At 45.8% G+C, this 20562-nt stretch overlaps 1 protein-coding gene across 1 annotated transcript in view; it reads left to right on the top strand.

Moving 5' to 3' along the window:
• Nucleotides 1-20562, top strand: part of TTC7A (tetratricopeptide repeat domain 7A) — a 142778-nt gene that overhangs the window by 60664 nt on the left and 61552 nt on the right. Inside the window, exon 11 of the mRNA XM_068158827.1 lies at nt 16771-16875. Coding sequence (XP_068014928.1) covers nt 16771-16875 — 105 coding nt within the window. The remainder of the gene's footprint in view (nt 1-16770; nt 16876-20562) is intronic.

Here is a 20562-nt window from a genome sequence, read left to right as displayed (position 1 = left end):
GGAGCTGAAAGGAGATGTTTAGTGAGATAGAGTCTCACAGATTCTGTAAGAATTCAAAATTTCATTTATAAAAGCCAGTTGTGAATATGAAATCATGGCCAGACTCAGTCGTGGAGGGAAATCCGAAGCTACTGTTGGAAGCCTTAAACAATAAACTTGTTGCCATAGTGCTAATACCTTGTACTGGCATATATCAGGTGGGGGAGTTTGCAGTCAGGTGCAACTTCCCTTGGCATTCAGCTGGAGTTAGCACATTGCTGCCCTCTGCATTTGCAAATCCTCCAGCTACCTGATCTCTTGATACTGAGGGCAACAATGACTAGATAGGCTATGATGGAAAGGCACAGTGTCTTCCCATAAACACAAGACTTGTCTGTGACCTAGGGATTGTGCAACCTATTTCTCAACAGCAGACAGTCATGTAGCTCCAGTAACCTGGAGCAGGAAAGCATATCTAGTTTTTAACAGCTGATGGTTGAGAGAGTGAGTGTATCCAAAGAATGGTTGTGGGTTGGTCTTAGGTTAATATGGGACAGAGGGGAAATTCTGGTTAGGCCACAGCTTGAGTCCTGTGTCCAGTTCTGGGCCCCTCAGTTTAGGAAAGATGTTAAGTTGCTGGAAGGTGTCCAGAGAAGGGCAACAAAGCTGGGGAGGGGTTTGGAGCACAGCCCTATGAGGAGAGGCTGAGGGAGCTGGGGTTGCTCAGCCTGGAGAAGAGGAGGCTCAGAGGAGACCTTCTTGCTGTCTACAACTCCCTGAAGGGAGGTTATAGCCAAGTGGGGGATGGTCTTTGCTCCCCGGTGGCCAGCACCAGAACAAGAGGACACAGTCTCAAGCTGTGCCAGGGGAATTTTAGGCTGGAGGTGAGGAGAAAATTCTTCACAGAAAGCGTTGTTTGCCATTGGAATGTGCTGCCCAGGGAGGTGGTGGAGTCACCGTCCCTGGAGGTGTTTAGGAAGAGACTGGATGTGGTGCTTGGTGCCATGGTTTAGTTGATGAGATGGTGTTGGATGATAGGTTGGACTCGATCTCGAAGGTCTTTTCCAACCTGGTTAATTCTATTCTATTCTCCTAACAATTCACATGTCCTTGTTCTTATGTGTTTACATACCTCTTCACCTTCCCTAGAAGATACTGTCCTATAACTGTCCTATATTTTCATATTTTCAGGGATGTCATGTCTTTTTGCCTCTGCTTTAAATATTTACAAGGCAAAATGGCTTAATCTTGCCTGTTGATGTAAAAGCTCTAAATGTTTTAAGCCTTTTATGGGACAGAGGGAATTCCCTTACCCAACAGTCCCATCTGTGCAGTATTTCGCTTCTAATCCCAAAGCATTCCCTGAGGATTGCTGTCGTATGCTCTGCAATGCGTCATCCTGTTAATGGGGAGATGTGGCATACATTGTTCTACTGCTTCACAGCTTGACAGAGTTCATTTAAAAGTAAGTGCTCCAGTGTAGCAGAAAGAACTGATGAGAGAAAAGTGTGGTCTGTCTAGACTGCAGAATGCAAACTATCCTTGAGCTTTTACATGTAAAAGATCTGTTTTCACCTGTCTCAGTCACAGCCAACTCCTAATCTCATCTCTTGGTAATGAAATGCCACATCCGCCAGTGTTGCTTCTTCTGCCGTACAGCAAATCGTGCTCGTAAATCCGGAGTGTGACAGGAGCACTTTTGTCAATGTGTAAATGCTGGGAACTTTGGGCTCTCTCTCTCTATTTATTTATTTAAACCAAACCAAAAGGTATTTTTAGGATTTGCAAACTGTGACCTTGTTAAAAGTGCTGCAAAATTCTGTCCTGCTCTCTACTCTTCACTGCATTTGTTACTTCTGCATCTTGTGGTGGGTTTTAGGCTATGCTGTTAAAATTGAGTTACAGATTTCAGGCAGAAAAGTAGAAAAATGTGAAAAGGAAAACAAAAGATTATTCTAATCAAATCCATTGGTTAAACATCTGGAATAAGACAGGCTGTACCATAAGAATTCTCTTTCTTCTCTTCTGATCTCTGCTGTTTTTGATTTGCTCAGGAGAGATTAACCTGCTTTGGCTGGCCTTGGCTGGCCTTGGCTGAGCTGTTTAGTTAAGTCTAACCCACTGCTTTCTCTCTGCTCCTCATTCTCTCCTGACCAGGGGGGTGGAAGGGCACAGTGGAACGGCTTCCCTGGTCTCTGACCAGGGGCGTTTCCTGTTGTTTGCTAATTATAAATATCTGTATCACATTGTAACTCCTGTATATTTTGTACACATTCATTGTATTCCAGTGTAGAGTGTAGCTTTTGCTTATAAATACAGCTTCATTTGCTTCTAACTGAGTTGGTCTGGCAAAGTTAATACTGGGGGAGAAACTTCAACCCACCACACATACTCATCCTCAGATTGAGTCAATCAAGCTAAATTTCAAACTCTTCTCTTTCCTGGTGTTTGGCAAAACATTGCCAAATGGTAACTGCATTTTTCACAAGTAATCAGTCTGAATATCAAGTCCACCATCTAGGCATATTACTGTAGGTAGGCTTGAGTTTACATGTTCTAAAAAGCATGTGTCTTTACAAAAGCAGGTATGTAACTTTAGGGAGTTCTTGCAGAGGAAGCAAGGCCTTAGGGCCTCACAAAACAGTGAATTAAAAAGCTCAGAGAAGCATAGCTTTCCTGGATGTCTTCTATCCACTTCAGTGGTGGAAACAATGGAGTGACTCCAATTTCACTTTCCTGTGCTTCTCTACTTGCATCATGAAAAAGATGGGGTGGTCTGGTTGTTTTTTCCACCTATTCTTAGAAATGCATGTATATTGAGCAATAGACTTTCTGAACAAAAAGAGCATTGGTTGTTTAAATGACTACAAAATGATTACAATTCTCTGTGACATTCAAGTAGGCAATTTTAAATGAAATGCTGGGAAAGCGTAGATAATGGCAAAGACACTGGGAGAGGTGTCCTGTGTCACCATGTACAGTTCTGGGTAGGCAAGGGAAAGCAAAGACAATGGCAAAGACACTGGGAGAGGTGTCCTGTGTCACCATGTACAGTTCTGGGTAGGCAAGGGAAAGCAAAGACAATGGCAAAGACACTGGGACAGGTGTCCTGTGTCACCATGTACAGTTCTGGGTAGGCAAGGGAATGGTTTAAATAAGTCTAATGCAGCACCCCTGTTCTTCTGGAATGCTCAGCTCTTCACAGCTGCTTTAAGTTGTTCGTGCTGATAATAACCTTTGCAATGTGGTACTACAACAGCCAGAGGCTGAGTGGACATAGCAGCTTCCTGGCTCTGCTGCCAAGCACAGACAAGCTGGAGTCTGAGTGGTGAGTGGTGTGATAGTCGGGTGCCATCTGGCAGAGTCCTCAGGCGTTGAGATGAGCTGCTGTTCTGCTGCCAGAGTAAAACGAGCGCAGTAGATTGCATCTGCTTGTGTCGAGGTTTTGCAGGAGTGACCCGTATGCAGCCCGACGGGGAAAGTACGGACCAAATTCTTACTTGCAGGGTAGAGAGGACTTGGTAGTCTTCACAGTAGTGCTGAGAGAGACAGCTGTTTGGGGTGTCTACTGCTGTGTGGCAGCTTAGGCTGTGTGCCTCCTGTTTCTGCCACACAAGCTACACCTCCAGTGTCCCGAGGGTCCAGCCCGGTAGGTGGACACAGGAAACAGCATATTTCATACCCATAATATCCTGCTCCCTATAAACCCATCTGCAAAATCCTTCTCTTCCTCTTTCTTCCCTCTCTGCTCCTGTGGAAGATGCTCCCTATTAAGTAATGGTGGGGGAGTATCTCAAGGCCCCAGGAGGAGTTGGGGGGAGGGCAGTCTCAGACCTGGCCAGCCTGAGACTAGCCTAGCAGAGGGTAGGGGAAAGAAAGAGCCCTGGGGGGTTTGGGAATGGAATGGGAATGGAATGGAATGGAATCAATAAGGTTGGAAGAGACCTCAAAGGTGATCAAGTCCAACCTGTCACCCACCACTTCATGACTACTAAACCATGACTTCAAGTGCCGCATCCAGTCCCCTCTTGAACATCTCCAGGGACGGTGACTCCACCACCTCCCTGGGCAGCACATTCCAATGGCCAACAACTCTCTCTGTGAAGAACTTTCTCCTCACCTCCAGCCTAAACTTCCCCTGGCTCAGCTTGAGACTGTGTCCTCTTGTTGTGGTGCTGGTTGCCTGGGAGAAGAGACCAACCCCCTCCTGGCTATAACCTCCCTTCAGGTAGTTGTAGAGAGCAATAAGGTCTACCCTCAAGTGGGGAGAAGGGAAGTGTTGGGAGGCTTTTGGGTGTGCTGTAGGGGACTCTGAATGCTTTGGGATTCTTTTGTCACAGTGCTTGTAGTTTCTGTACAACACTTACTGCTTTTCCAGTTAAACTTCCCATCACTTTTGCGATCCATTTGTGTGATGAGTGTCATTCTTTTGCCCCTCTCAGGGGCAAGAGAGGATCTGCCTAGCCTCAAACCAGGACATGCTGCTTTTCAGCTAAACAGTTTCCACTGGAAATTGCGAGAGATTAGCAGCACACTGCACTCCTGCAGACTAGGGTAGCTCTACCAGGGTATCTGCGGTTGGATGATGTATTTTGAGCACAAAGGATTTGAAACAGGATCCCTGAGCACTTGCAGGCATTCCCCTGGCCTTGGAACAGTTGGATCAGTTATGTAATCTTTTTATTCAGTTTTCTGTCCCCTTCTGCACCTAAAGGCCTCACATGAGACTCACCATGGGTATCCTGAAGTGTGGCTGGAACTCTATGAGAGTAGAGACTCAGAGTGTATTGTGGGATTGGGCACTAGCTTTGATGGACAGTGCTTCAGAAAGCCTTGTGGATCTACATCGTGTCTTCTTTTACCTGTGATACTGTTTAAGAGGAAGGTGGCAATACTGATGCCTCTTTTCTACCCATCAACCAAAGAGACAAGATTCTTATTTAGAGACTTTCATGTACCGTTTTCCTAAGGGGTAGTGAGGGGAGGGATTCTTCAAGGATAGCTGTGAAATTGTTCTGTGAGCACTGATTCTACTTAGCCTAAAAGTGCTGAGTACCCTAACTGAGCCACTGAACTCACAGCAGTCTTACACTCATCTGTCATATCCAGTAGATGTTTCTTATGATTTGTGTATGCAGTGCACAAACCTGTTTTCCTGCTTATATTTAATGTTTCTGCCCAATAACACCCCCCACAACACAACATAGTTAGTGAATTAAAACCTTTAGGGTTTTTCTTGAGGGTAGAGATGGAGAGTGATACAGATGCAGGCAATCTGAGGGCAGTCTGAAGCATCAGCTAGGAGAGGATAGTCTGCTCTTACCAATCACCCTTTAGGTGATGAAGTGCAACAGAAACTAAGTAAAGAAAGGGCTCAGCAGTGATTGAAGTGGCCGTGGGAAGACCCTTTTGTGAAAGCCCAGTTGAGCTGCAAGCAGTTACCTAGGGGCAATGGTTGTGCTCAGGAGGCCGGGTGCTGGAATTGATGGGTGGCCATCATGAATTTCAGGGTGCCTCGCGTACAGCTATCCAGCTCAGTATCACAGTATAACTAAGGTTGGAAGAGACCTCGAGGATCATCGAGTCCAACCTATCAACACAGACCCCATGACTAGACCAGGGCACCATGCCACGTCCAATCTCCTCTTGAACGTCTCCAGGGATGGTGACTCCACCACCTCCCTGGGCAGCACATTCCAATGATGAATGACTCGCTCGGTGAAGAACTTTCTCCTCACCTCGAGTCTAAACCTCCCCTGGTGCAGCTTGAGACTGTGTCCCCCTCTTCTGGTGCTGGTTGCCTGGGAGAAGAGACCAACCCCTTCCCAGCTACAACTACCTTTCAGGCAGTTGTAGAGAGCAATGAGGTCACCCCTGAGCCTCCTCTTCTCCAGGCTAAACAATCCCAGCTCCCTCAGCCTCTCCTCATAGGGCTGTGCTCAAGGCCTCTCCCCAGCCTTGCTGCCCTTCTCTGGACATGTTCAAGCGTTTCGATGTCCTTCCTAAACTGAGGGGCCCAGAACTGGGCACAGTACTCAAGGTGTGGCCTAACCAAAGCAGAGTACAGGGGCACAATGACTTCCCTGCTCCTGCTGGCCACACTATTCCTGATGCAGGCCAGGATGCCATTGGCCCTCTTGGCCACCTGGGCACACTGCTGGCTCATATTCAGGTGGCTGTCGATCAACACCCCCAGGTCCTTCTCTGTTTGGGAGCTCTTCAGCCACTCTGACCCCAGCCTGTAGCTCTGCGTGGGATTGCTCCTCTCATCCAGTGTTGACAGAACAGCACTAGGCTTTAGCACAGCAATTCCATGACTTCAGAAACTGCACCCTTGTTGATCCTCCCCCCCAGCCCCTTCTAGCCCCTAACGAGGACACCATAGAGGCAATTACCATGCAGATAAGATAGGCTGGCAGTAGAGAGATTTAAGATCCAGGCATGGGACCCTGCGAAACCTGGCAGGTAAAACAGTTTCCAGCTACACAAAATGCTCCTCTCTGCTTTTATCTCTTATGTTTGTTCACCTTTAAGGCAACTAGTAAAGAAAGAGTCATGCTTGTCTACCTGAATGGCTTTCTTTATAACATAATGCTTCAAGAGGTTTGCAGTGTTACACAAAGGGAAATAATCATCTGCATCCTGGCATCTGTCATTCAGCTGTTTCTCTGAGGGAGTGGGCTCCACCTCTTCCCAGAGCCAGTCTTGCAGTGTGTTTGTGCTCTCCTTGGCTGCTCAGCAGCTGGAGATACGACAGCCCTGCTCAGGGCTTGTGTTGGCGGCATTTTCAGAGTTTTGAAACCTGTCTTTCACAGACATGAACTCTGATTTTGGAGACCTTTGCAAGTTGCTGATACATGCTGGTCATTGCCAAACAACGACAAGCTAATGCCTGCACTGCTCATACATCTGTGTTTCACCCAAAGAAAGGAATACTTTCCCTTATTTCAACCGTGCAGCAAAAGCAGATGTCTCCAACAGCTTCAAGGAGCTTCAAGTTTGACTCAGCCAGGCCTGTACTGCCAACATACAGCTTTCCAGAAGGTTAGAGGGAAAGTTAAAAATATATTTGATACACAATTCGGCAGCAACAGCAGACAGATTTTATGGTTTAGGCTGTTCCTTCTGTTGGTTTCCTTGCAAAAGCTTAGGCTTGTTGCTAGGCAGCCAGCACACACAAAAAAAGAGTATGCTTCACTTTGCAAGGCAGGAACCTTGGGAGCAGCAGAGGGCTCAGATGGCTCCTTAAATAGCATTGCTGAGGAATGAAAGTTAAAATATTGAACATTCATTGGTTAAAGATCCTGATAAAAAGGTCAGCTGTCTTAGGAATATTCAGTAGCTTGGTTTCCTCTGGTGCAAAAGAAAGATTAATAGGGAGTTTGCCTGTGTGCTGTAGATCAGTACAAAAACTTGAAGTTTCCAAAGATAGGATGGAATGGAATAGGAATAGGAGTAGAATTGGAATTGAATTGAATTGACCAGGTTGGAAAAGACCTTTGAGATCATCGAGTCCAACCTATCACCCAACATCATCTAATCAACTAAACCATGGCAGCAAGCACCCCATCCAGTCTCTTCCTAAACACCTCCAGTCTTGCTGACTCCACCACCTCCCTGGGCAGCACATTCCAATGGCCAATCACTCTTTCTGGGAAGAACTTCTTTCTAACATTCAGCCCAAAATTCCTAAAGATGCCTGACCGTGGAGCAGAATACCTAGGTGGGCTCTATAATTGCCTTTAAGCTCAATTCTCCTTTCTTGACAAAGTGTGAAGTGGGGCGTTTGTCACATTAGCAGGAACAATTTTATGCTTGTTGATCTTGGAATTTAAGAGGTACTTTAAAAAAGCAAATATTTGAGGCTAATAATTCCAGTGCTCTTATTTGCTAAAAATAAAACACAAGAAAAGGGAGAATTGGTGCCTGTGTTGAGAGAAGTAAGTGTCTAGGGGGAATAATGTTCATGCTGAAGTGTTCACAGAAATCTAGAAGTTCAGTGGAAAGCTTAGGCCAAACTGACTGGAGAAGAGAGGGCTCAGGGGAGACCGTATTACTCTCTACAGCAACCTGAAGGGAGGTTGTAGCCAGGTGGGGGTTGGTCTCTTCTCCCAGGCAACCAGCACCAGAACATAGAGGACACAGTCTCAAGCTGCACCAGGGGAGGTTTAGGCTGGATGTTAGGAAGAAATTCTTCACAGACAGAGTGATTCCCCATTGGAATGGGCTGCCTGGGGAGGTGGTGGAGTCATCATCACTGGAGGTGTTTAGGAAGAGACTGGATGGGGTGCTTGGTGCCATGGTTTATTTGATTAGGTGGTGTTGGATGATGGGTTGGACTCGATGATCATGGAGGTCTTTTGCAACCTATTCTATTCTGTTCTATTCTGTTGTTCTGTGCTGTTCTATTCTATTCTATTCTTTTCTATTCATTTGGACAGCACCTGTGTGTTTACTGTAGTTGATGGCAAGATTTCTTGAGCCTTTTGGAAAAGTAAGGAAGGTAATTAACTGTAGATTGCTCTTCATTCTGTAGTGCTCATGTGCAAGCATCTTTGAGGAGTATGCTTGTATGCTTCATTATATAATGAAGTGGGGAGGGGGAGTTGTGCTTTGTATTAGGATAGAAGTTTTTCCGTTTCTTACTCCCCTTATAGGAGAGGTGTCCTCTCCATCCTTCTCCTTTCCCACACCTTGCTTGTTTTTTTTCACTGTGGATCAAGAAATGTTCACTCCACCATATTGGATGTGGTATCTCTTTCAGAAGTCTGTATAGAAAGCAGACTTTTGTCAGTATTGCTTGCTGCTTCTCAGAAACTGCCTTTCACAATTTCCTTCTCATAAATTATGTGGAACACGTTTGTGACCTCTGCAGAAGAAAAATATTGTTGAATCATAGAATTGTTTCAGTTGGGAAAGACCTCATCAAATCCAACTGTCAACCTAAGAGCATCATGGCCACTAAACCATGTCCCAAAGTGCCATGCCTGTGCATTTCTTGAACACCTCCAGGGACCCCACCACCTTCCTGGGCAACCTATTCCAATGCCTGACTATTCTTACAGTAAAGAACTTTTTCCTACTATCCAGCCTAAACCTTCCCTTGCACAATTTCAGGCCGTTTTCTTTCATTCTGTTACCTGATGCTAAAGAGATACTGATGCCCACCTCACTACAACCTCTTTTCAGGTAGTTGTAGAGAGAAATGAGGTCTCCCCTCAGCCTTCTTTTCTCCAGACTAAACAATCCCAGTTGCCTCAGCAGCTCCTCATAAGACTTGTTCTCTAGACCCTTCATGAGGTTTGTTGCCCTTCTCTGGACATGTTCCAGCAACTCATTGTCTTGTGTGCAATTATGCAAGTGAGGAAGAAATGAATAAAGAAAAACTTCTTCCTGTAGATAATGGATTTAAATATGGAACTGTAGGGCTGCATCCTTCACCATCTCCAGAGCAAAACCAACAAAGTTGTTGGTATGTGAAGGATGAAAGTGCCCAACTCAGGTAATTGAAGTTCTTAAGTCTCTTCAAAAGCTCATGCTTTTTTGAGGGCTGAACACTAAATCATTGTTTTCACTCCACAATCTGATTAAAGCTTTGTTGGTCATAACAAAGGGAGGATGGTTGTGAATCTCCTTAAACCTGATGAGGATCCAAAGGCTGAGAACTCCTATATTAGACCTCCCATAAATAAAGGGCAGCTGATAGCAAGCTTGCCATTTCTTTCAGCCATGTCTATTTAAAAGGTTTGTGTGTGTTTGGAGAGGTGTAAAAGCCTCTTACCTAGAAAGAAGCCAAGTGAGTGAAGCAAAACAGCCAGAGACCAGAAAAGGAAAGGATTGTTATGGTACAGCTCATCTTATTCTAGATATTTATCCAATGCATTTGTTTAGAATAATCTTTTGTTTTCCTTTTTACACCCAAGAGTGATTTATTTATATTTTTCTACTTCTCTGCTCAATATCTGTAAAGGAATTTTAAAGCCATAGCCTAAAACCACCACACTCAGAGGCAAAATCTTTGGGAACCAAAGACATCTGTATTCAATTCAAAGTGGATGATATTTGTTCCCTGCCTATTAATACCTGTAATGAATATCTTTAAGACACCTTAATATTATATGCTATACCAGTCCCCCTGACTTAGGTCACTGTGAGAGTGGGATACTCTTTCACCTGTCATTCCTTGGCTAACATTTTCACCAGTTCTGGGCCCCTCAGTTTAGGAAAGATGTTGAGTTGCTGGGTTGTATCCAGAGAAGGGCAACAAAGGTGGGGAGAAGCCTCGAGCACAGCCCTGTGAGGAGAGGCTGAGGGAGCTGGGGTTGCTTAGCCTGGAGAAGAGGAGGCTCAGGGGAGACCTTCTTGCTCTCTGCAACTCCCTGAAGGGAGGTTGTAGCCAGGAGGGGGTTGGTCTGTTCTCCCAGGCAAGCAGCACCAGAACAAGAGGACACAGTCTCAAGCTGTGCCAGGGGAGGAGAAAGTTCTTCACAGAGAGAGTTGTTTGCCATTGGAATGTGCTGCCCAGGGAGGTGGTGGAGTCACCATCCCTGGAAGTGTTCAAAAAGGGATTGGATGTGGCACGTGAAGCCGTGGTTTAGTTAGTCATGAAGTGTTGGGTGACAGGTTGGACTTGATCTTTTAGGTCTTTTCCAACCTTATTGATTCTATGATTATATGAGATATATAGTTTTAATATGTAGCTGGGGAAGAAAGGCTTCATGTCTTCTGCTCCACTGCAAATACTGTAAACTTCTTTAAAGTGATATTGAAACTGTTATAGAAGCAGTGTGGAGACTAAGGTTTTCACTCTGTCAAAATCTTTGGGAACTGTTTCCAGGGAAGTTGTTATAATCCAGCAATTAGAAAGCCAAACAGAAAGAACTCAAACCTTGGCTTGAATTTTGATGTGGGCTCCTCTCAAGCTTAGAATTATGAGTAGGAAGTGTGCACTTACTTGGAGTTCAACTTCTCTTCTCACAACATGCCTCACCAATAAATTTAATTATTATTGCCTTGCAGTGAATCTCACAAACAATACACTTGGCTGCCTGCTCCACCCACACTGAGTGAAAGAGTTTGTACATTTTAATTATCATATTCTTTCAGTGTTACACAAACACTGTTTCATATTAAATATTTTTACCAACGAAGACATCTGTATTCAGTTCAAAGTGGATGATATTTGTTCCCTGCCTATTAATATCCATAATGAATACCTTTAAGACACCTTAATATTATATGCTATACCAGTCCCCCTGACTTAGGTCACTGTGAGAGTGGGATATTCTTTCACCTGTCATTCCTTTCCATTCCATTCATTAAGAGGACACAGTCTCAAGCTGCACCAGGGGAGGTTTAGGCTGGAGGTTAGGAAGAAGTTCTACACAGAGAGTGTGATTGCCCATTGGAATGGGCTGCTCAGGGAGGTGGTGGAGTCACCATCACTGGAGGTGTTCAGGAGGAGACTTGATAGGGTGCTTGGTTGCATGGTTTAGTTGATTAGATAGTGTTGGATGATAGGTTGGATGTGATGATATTGAAGGTCTCTTCCAACCTGGTCCATTCCATTCCATTCCATCCCTTGGCTGTCATTTTCACCATATATATATATGTGTGTGTATAATTTCTGCTAAAAAATTATATAGATTTCTTGAGTTTGAATATGTAGCTGGGGAAGAACGGCTTTGTGGTGGTTTTAGGCTATGCCTTTAAAATCTAGTTACAGATTTTGAGCAGAGAAGTAGAAAAATATAAATAAATCACTTTTGGGTGCAAAAAGGAAAACAAAAGATTATTCTGAGCAAATCAACAGGGTAAATATCTAGAATAAGAAGAGCTGTACCATAACAATTCTTCCCCTTTCTCCCTTCTCTTCTGATCTCTGGCTGTTTTTGCTTCACTCAGGAGAGATAACCTGCTTATTGGCTGGCCTTGGTTAAGTCTAACTTCTCTGCTCCTTTCTCTTGTCCCTATTGCAAATACTCTAAACTTCTCTAAAGTGATATGGTAAATGTTGTAGAAGCAGTGTGGAGACTACAGTTTTCACTCTGTCAAACCACATTCAGAAGCTCCTGAGAGCATGTGATGAGTGGCTCCACACTTGAGATGTTTGGGGGTAGGCACAGGGGACTTCCTGCTTTGCAGCATTTAGTAGTTGCCTCCTGAACAGACTCAGGACAGACATGTTAAGTGCTCTGTGGTTTGTAACTGTTGGAGGTTGCAGGGCTGCCTTGTCCCAGTGAACATCCTTACTCAATACAGGCTGCAGATGGGGAGAGCGAGGTATTCATGAGGAACTGCCCAGGAGCTGAGTTTCATAGAATCATAGAATCAGTAAGGTTGAAAAAGACCTCAGAGATCATCAAGTCCAACCTGTCACCCAACACCTCATGACTACTGAACCATGGCACCAAGTGCCATGTCCAGTCCTGTCTTGAACACCTCCAGGGACAGTGACTCCACCACCTCCCTGGGCAGCACATTCCAATGGCAAATTACTCTTTCTGGGAAGAACTTTCTCCTCACCTCCAGCCTAAACTTCCCCTGGCACAGCTTGAGACTGTGTCCTCTTGTTCGGGTGCTGGTTGTATCACTTCTTCTCTGGTGTAGACTCCTGTAGGTCCTACAGTTGTGGCCCAAGTTAGGACAGGCCTCTCACTGCTCTGGCTTGTGCTAGTGCTGGCTGTGCTGTCCCATGGGGCAACTGTCACCAGCACCTAGGTGCCTCCTGCTTGTCCTTCAGTCACACTGCTGATGAGGAGCTGAGAAACCACTACTGAGTTCAGTTTATGTACTGGACAGTGTACATTCTTTCACCTACTCATCCTTTTCAGTTCACTTTTGCATGGTGAGATGGCAACAGTTGGGAGAAAGCTCTTCACAGAGAGAGGTGTTAGTTGTTGAAATGGCTGCCCAGGGAGGTGGTGGAGTCACTGTCCCTGGAGGTGTTCAAGATGGGACTGGACATGGCACTTGGTGCCATGGTTTAGTAGTCATGAGGTGTTGGGTGACAGGTTGGACTTGATGATCTTTGAGGTCTCTTCCAACCTTATGGATTCTATGATTCAGCTGCAGATACACTGACCAGCAATGTGCATGTTTTCCTGGTGTGCTCTTTGATTGTCTTGTCTGGAAGCACCTATGGGGCTGGAATATATGCAGGAGGGCAGGAAGTTGACTTACCAGGCTAGGGCCCTTATGGAAGGGTGCATTTCCAATACACCCAGTAGTGCTCCTGCGAATACCAGCTTCCTGCAGTGCAGTTAGCTTTTGTGAGAAAGAGGTATTAGATGCCACTAAAACCTGGGATGCTGGTTGTTCTGAACATCCAGGTGTCTGGGAGGTTCATTCTGAGGGAGGCTGGCATCTCCTGACAGCACAGTACAGTGATGTGGTTCTTCCTGTACCTCAGGGCTGAATTACCCGAGTCTTTTTGTGAGAGGGCTGAAGTAACGGTTTAAGCTCTGGCACAAAGTTTATTGATTCCGGTCTTTGCCCTGAGACAAGGTTCCTTCTGGCTTTAGAATTGCAAACAGGAAATACTTCCTTACTGTTATTGATGACACCTGTCGTTTAGGTAGGTGGGAACTGCCTGAAGAACGTAGAGCACGTTGTTGCTCTTCTTCAGGCTGGCTTTTCAAGCAGGAGAGTTTGCTCTCCATTGTTGCAGAGTTTGCATCTTTGGTTATGAAACCAATCCTTGCCCTATCATGGGCCATGCTGCTGTATATCTGGTTTTCCTTTTTCCCTTTCTCCCTTCCAAGTAAATTCTTGTACAGGCTTTTGAATATCCTAGCAAAAAGTGGACCTTCAGTTCTGTGGAGAAGGGAGACAGCAGGTGCAACTCACTTTGGTGTTGTGTGGGAGAGGGCAAGTCCGAATGGCTAGTGGGAGCCTCAAGCAGTAGTGCCAAGCTTTGAGGGATTGAAGCAGACACCAGACCCAGCCACCAGTGCCGGTCAGAGCTGTGCTGGGAAGAAGCCATGGGGGTTGGGGTCAGGAGGAGATGACCAGGACTTTATAGGAATGGCATTTATTTTGACCCTGCAAGCTTCTGATGCTACTCTCCTGTAATACAGAAAGGCTGTGACTAACATGTCTGAGAGGCAACACTGAGTGAGAGATTTATGTATGTCTTGGGACTGTGTGGAAGAGTTTCAGTGGAATGAGGCATCTAAGGAGAAATTCTGAATGAAGAAAACTGTCTCTTCAGCCCAGGGATGAGATAATGTGGGGGATCAGGGTTCAGTAGTCAGGAGATTTAGAAACAAAAAATCCCTGTGGCGCAGATAGGGTTGGACTGGGAAACTGTGGCAGGGCACCTTCTGTCAACTTCTCACCAGCATCTTGCATCAAAGCTTTATTCCTTTGCCTTTAAACCTTCTGAAACGTGGCAGCAATGAACATGTGCTGTAAAAAGGATGTTTGTAGAGAACGTTGAATCCAAAGGGCTGTGTAACTGTTAATAAACATCATTCATTACTGGTAACCTAGCATCAGATAGACAGCAAGAGTTGTATGGGCTTTCTTTATAACATGCTACTCTCATCACCTGCCTAACAATGTATTGCTCTGCCATTACTTGCTCCACCCTTTGGTGGGATCCTAGTTGTATACTTGTATGTTTTAGAGCTGGAGAAATAGAATAGAATAGAATAGAATAGAATAGACCAGACCAGACCAGACCAGGTTGGAAAAGACCTTTGGGATCATTGAGTCCAACCTGTCATCCAATACCATCTAATCAACTAAACCATGGTACCAAGCACCCCATCCAGTCTCTTCCTAAACACCTCCAGTGATGGTGACTCCACCACCTCCCCGGGCAGCACATTCCAATGGCCAGTCTCTCTTTCTATGAAGAACTTCTTCCTAAAATCCAGCCTAAACCTCCCCTGGCACAGTTTGAGACTGTGTCCTCTTGTTCTGGTGCTGGTTGCCTGGGAGAAGAGACCAACCCCCACCTGGCTACAACCTCCCTTCAGGTAGTTGTAAAGAACAGTAAGATCTCCCCTGAGCCTAAATGTAAATGAATAGAATAGAATAGAATAAACCAGGTTGGAAGAGACCTTCAAGATCATCGCGTCCAACCTATCATCCAACACCACCTAATCAACTAACCCATGGCACCAAGCACCCTGTCAAGTCTCCTCCTGAACACCTCCAGTGACGGCGACTCCACCACCTCCCCGGGCAGTCCATTCCAATGGGCAATCACTCTCTCTGTGTAAAACTTCCTCCTGACCTCCGGCCTGAACTTCCCCTGGCGCAGCCTGAGACTGTGTCCTCTTGTTCTGGTGCTGGCTGCCTGGGAGAAGAGACCAACCTCTGCCTGTTTACAAGCCCCCTTCAGGTAGTTGCAGAGAGCAATAAGGTCACCCCTGAGTCTCCTCCTCTCCAGGCTAAGCAGCCCCAGCTCCCTCAGCCTCTCCTCATAGGGCTTGTGTTCCAAGCCCCTCACTAACTTCGTTGCCCTTCTCTGGACTCATTGGTGGAGGGGGGTGTAGGAAGGGAAAGGGGATGCCTGCAACTCCAAGCAGGAACCTGCTTCCACCTTCCCTCATTTTTTATGTTATTGCTAACCTGGTGGCAGGAGGGCAGGGGGCTCTCTTCATGTGTCTCCCAATGTACCTGCCTCAGGGATGGCACAGGGGCCTCTTGGTGCTTTGTGGCAGATACTCCCATTTCTATTGCAGGCAGGACAGAGCCTGGCTCCACTAGTCTATCTCTGTTTCAGCCTCCTTAACACTCCTAAGCCTTTCCACTTTGTCTTGCAGCTGTGCAGCTGAGATCACCTACCTGCTCACACCGCACAGCACCCCTGCTACCAGGGAGAGGCTGTAGCATTCCCTGTAGCCTGTGACCTGCACCAGCACATCCTTCTGTGAGAGCTCTGTCTGGGTTCTCACCTCCATTTTGGATGGTGTCAGGAGCCTGGTCATCTTCTGCTGGGTGGAGGCCATTGCACTTTGGCTGAGATGGTGATTTATTTATTTGTTTATTATATTTTTAATTCCTCTTTCTCAGCATCCAGCCTGCCTGACTGCTGCCGATGTTTTTGTCAGGCTACCGTTGAGACTGCCGCACTCTGCAGCCCGACCCCACACGCACCGCTGGCTGTGCTGCAGCCTCCCCACTGCCTGCTTTGCCGCTTTCAAATCTCCTGCGGTTTCCCTGGCAACGCCCCCGCCCACGTCAGCCTCTCAAGCACAGATGTGAAAGATGCCAGCTAGTGGCAGGTCTCCCCTCTCTCTTTGGGCTTCCCTGTGTCCGGGAAGCCTCCGATTGCCTCTAATAAGAACAAAACCACATGGCCGCAGAGGTCGCCGATCCGATGAGGCTGCCTCGCCGCTTGCGGCTACATTAACCTCCTGGAGGATGAGCTTTTGTTGATACTCTCTGTCTTACTGGAAGGTGGTTGTGTGCAAGGGAGACTATAGCACAATTCCGGTGAACTGGGAGGGCTGCATTAAAATAGCCACTGTGCTAACAGTGGAGGGAAACTGTTTCGTGTGAAGTGCCTCACCAGACCTGGTCCCTGGCATGTTTCCTCGGAGGGTGGGCGGCTGGAGTGTGTGTTCCTGTGTGCACACGTGTGTCTGTGCCTGTGGAGTGCCTGGGTGATGAAGTTGCTAATTTGTTGCTGACGTGATTCTTTACTTGGTAGCACTTCTGTGTTTATTTCACTGAAACACCTTGTTTGGACTCTGAAACAGCATTGTCTAACCGGCCTTTTTTTCCCCCTCCTATTTTATTTCCTCCTCCTTCTCTCTCCCCTTCCACGTCCTCCAGTCAGCATATGCCGTGTCAGTGCTGAGAGAGTGTGCTAAACTACGACCTACAGATCCCACCGTTCCTCTTCTGGCTGCCAAGGTCTGCATTGGTTCCCTGCACTGGGTAAGCAAGCTGATGCAATTCTTGTTATGTAATGGATCATGTGCTGCAGTGACAGTGCCACAGTGTAGTTGCAGTGCGGAGAAAGGGAATCCCAGTTAAAAATTCATATATACATTCATGCCTTAAAAAGGTTTAAAATCTTAGCAATGAATTTTGCAGTGAGTCACCAAAATGTGTTTTGCTGACATATTAGACAGTGGAGGAGGGGAGAAAAGCCGTAACAGCCATTCTGGAGACTGCTTCTTCAACTGAGTATCAAGTTGAATTGGCCACTCTTGTAGCCCCTGGAAGACAGCAGTTAATTATAATTGGACTGTTAGACAGTTCAGGTCTACTGGATAGCTTGGTCTTTTATTCTTGAGACTGCTATGTCAGTGTTTTGTGATCTGGATGTATTAATGTATGTTCCAGAAGCAGAGTGGGAGTGGAAGCCTTTGCCTGTGAAATCCTGATTATAACAAGGATCAGAAATATCTGTCAGTCTTTTGCTGCTTCGTTTAATTAATTGAATGGCAGCCTGCTGTTTTCACCTGTCCTCACCACGAGGTGTCCCTGCAGTCAGTGAAGGATTATAATTGCTAGTATAAGTAAAGCCAAGAGGCAAGAAAGCATGAAAGAAAATACTAGAAGAATCTGCCCAGATTTTGGTGAAAAGCTGTAGAGGCTAGATTTGCTGTTACCGTGCCCTGGTAGCCCTCCCCCATCCTTCCATCCTCTGCATTGCTATCTGGTGGAAGTTGGTATTCGGCTAAACTTAGTTGAGTTGAATCAGTTTACACTACCATCAGTGAGGAAATCTGGTCATGTGTGGTTTTGAATGAACTATACTGTTCCGACTATAATGGTTAAACTTATGTGTGAGTCAGCAAAAACTGGGAAGTACCTTGTTCTAGGAAAAATCTTTTGTGCCTGTAGGCTCTATAAAGAGCAATTTAACTCTTTTATACCTTCAGCTTGGTATCTACATTATGAGAGCTGAAAGTCACTTAGTGATACAACATTCACAGTGAGTGGTTTGTTTTGTAATAAAGCGCTTTTTTACCCCCTGTTTCATAAAGATAGTAAAAAAACAGGAAAGCTGTGTTGAACACAATTATTAGAATAGAATAGAATAGACCAGACCAGGTTGGAAAAGACTTTTGAGATCATCAAGTCCAACCTGTCATCCAACACCATCTAATCAACCAAACCACGGCACAAAGCTCCCCCATCCAGTCTCTTCCTAAACACCTCCAGTGATGGTGACTCCACCACCTCCCTGGGCAGCACATTCCGATGGCCAATCTCTCTTTCTGTGAAGAACCTCTTCCTAACATCCAGCCTAAACCTCCCCTGGCACAGTTTGAGACTGTGTCCTCTTGTTCTGGTGCTGGTTGCTTGGGAGAAGAGACCAACCCCCACCTGGCTACAACCTCCCTTCAGGGAGTTGTAGAGAGGTCTCCCCTGAGCCTTCTCTTCTCCAGGCTAAGCAACCCCAGCTCCCTCAGCCCCTCCTCAAGTTTTCAAAGCAAGATTACCTTGTCATTAATCTAAAACATCAACAAGAATATTGATAATTTGGACTCTGCAGGCTCTGAAGCTAGAGGAACTTCATGGGCTAAATTCCTGCATTCACTTGGATCCACAGTGAGGGACTGTAAGACCCTGATAGCTTCCCCTGGCACTTCTACTGTCTCAGTGATTGCCAGAAGGCAAAACAAAACCAATACCCCAAATACCAACCAACCAAACCAACCACAAAAAAACCCCAAACAACAGCGATGAAACAAATCCCAACTATAACAGTGATGCTGAATGTGAGGAAAATCTTTTTCTGAGATCTGGCTAGTTTTGCCTCTGAGCCTAAATTTTAGTATGGGAGACAAACTTAGGTTCTCTCTATTGCAAATAGATCTTCTATTCTTCTGCCTTCCTGCTCTGTAAACATGAATTCAACCAGGGGAAGGTGCTGGAGCCGTGAAGCCAAAGAAGGAAGACACTCTGTTGGACCTGAAGGAAGGTTGTAGCCAGATGGGGGGGGGTTGGTCTTTTCTCTCAGGCAACCTGTGACAGAAGGAGAGGACACAGTCTCAAGTGTACCAGGGGAGGTTTAGGCTGGATGTTAGAAAGAAGTTCTTCAGAGAGTGATTAGCCATTGGCATGGGCTGCCCAGGGAGGTGGTGGAGTCACTGTTCCTGGAGCCATGGTTTAGTTGATTAGATGGTGTTGGGTGATAGCTTGGACTTGATCATCTCAAAGGTCTTTTCCAGCCTGGTTAATTCTGTGATTCTGTGAAGAGACTTAACCTGATACTTACAAACAAGGAAGAGGAGTTGGGAATGTGAAGTGTGGGGGTAGCCTTGGCTGCACTGACTATGAGGTAGTAAAGCTCAGGATCCTGAGAAGGCAACAAGGCAAAGAGCAGAGCAGTCCTTTCAGATGTGCTTTGACTGACTGACCACTTTTAAACACAAACAGTAAGTTCAAGAAGGCTGTGGTCTTTTGCTACTTGCTAAATATGTAACCTCTGCCATAACTAGCCTTTGAACAAAACATGTCTTGTATTACTCCATGCTAAAATCAAGCTTCATTGGACATTCTTAAGTTCATCAGAAGCACTGAAGTTTTAACAGAGGCATTATACCAAACACTGAGTCATTGATGTATGCTGAGGTGAAAAGACAATGTTTCTATACTGTGAGAAAACAAGTGGCATAGAATCCTTTTGCTTTTACGTGTTACTGTGGTATTTATGCGACTCACGCTATTAAAGACTACATTTCAAATGGTGGCATTAAGGTCTGTTGTCTGTGGTGGATGAGAGGTTGAATATGGAATTATGAACCCACATTGAAGATACTGCTATGCCAGGAAGTGGGCAGAGTCAAGATTTATCTTTCTCATTGGTGTTTCTCCCTAAAACCTCCACTAGGACAGATAGCATGTGAAAAAACCTTGTTATAGAGAGAGAACATGGTAAAACTGTAGAGTAGAGTAGAATTAGAATAGAATAGAATTTGAAATAGAATAGAATAGACCAGACCAGACCAGGTTGGAAAAGACCTCCGAGATCACTGAGTCCAACCTATCATCCAACACCATCTCATCAACTAAACCATGGCACCAAGCACCCCATCCAGTCTCTTCCTAAACACCTCCAGTGACGGTGACTCCACCACCTCCCCGGGCAGCCCATTCCAATGGCCAGTCTCTCAGTCTGAAGAATTTCTTCCTAACACCCAGCCTAAACCTCCCCTGGTGCAGCTTGAGACTGTGTCCTCTTGTTCTGGTGCTGGTTGCCTGGGAGAAGAGACCAACCCCCACCTGGCTACAACCTCCCTTCAGGTAGTTGTAGACAGCAATAAGGTCTCCCCTGAGCCTCCTCTTCTCCAGGCTAAGCAACCCCAGCTCCCTCAGCCTCTCCTCACAGGGCTGTGCTCCAAACCCCTCCCCAGCTTTGTTGCCATTCTCTGGACACATTCAAGAGTCTCAATGTCCTTCTTAAATTGAGGAGCCCAGAACTGGACACAGGACTCAAGGTGTGGCCTAACCAGTGCTGAGTACAGGGTTCACTTCTAACTCTGTCCTCAAGCAATCCAGTGGCTCCGGGCTTCTCATACATGGAACAGCTCATAAAGCAACAGTTTAGCCCTAAAATATAGGAGAAAGTAAGTTAAAATGAACTGGGTTAGATTTACTGCAATGTAA

This window comes from Melanerpes formicivorus, unplaced genomic scaffold (genome assembly GCF_026170545.1).
Source record: "Melanerpes formicivorus ecotype bairdi unplaced genomic scaffold, bMelFor1.0.p_v2 SCAF_43, whole genome shotgun sequence".
NCBI lineage: Eukaryota > Metazoa > Chordata > Aves > Piciformes > Picidae > Melanerpes > Melanerpes formicivorus.
The sequence above is the reverse complement of the archived record's forward strand: the minus strand, read 5'-3'. Positions and strand labels throughout refer to the sequence as shown.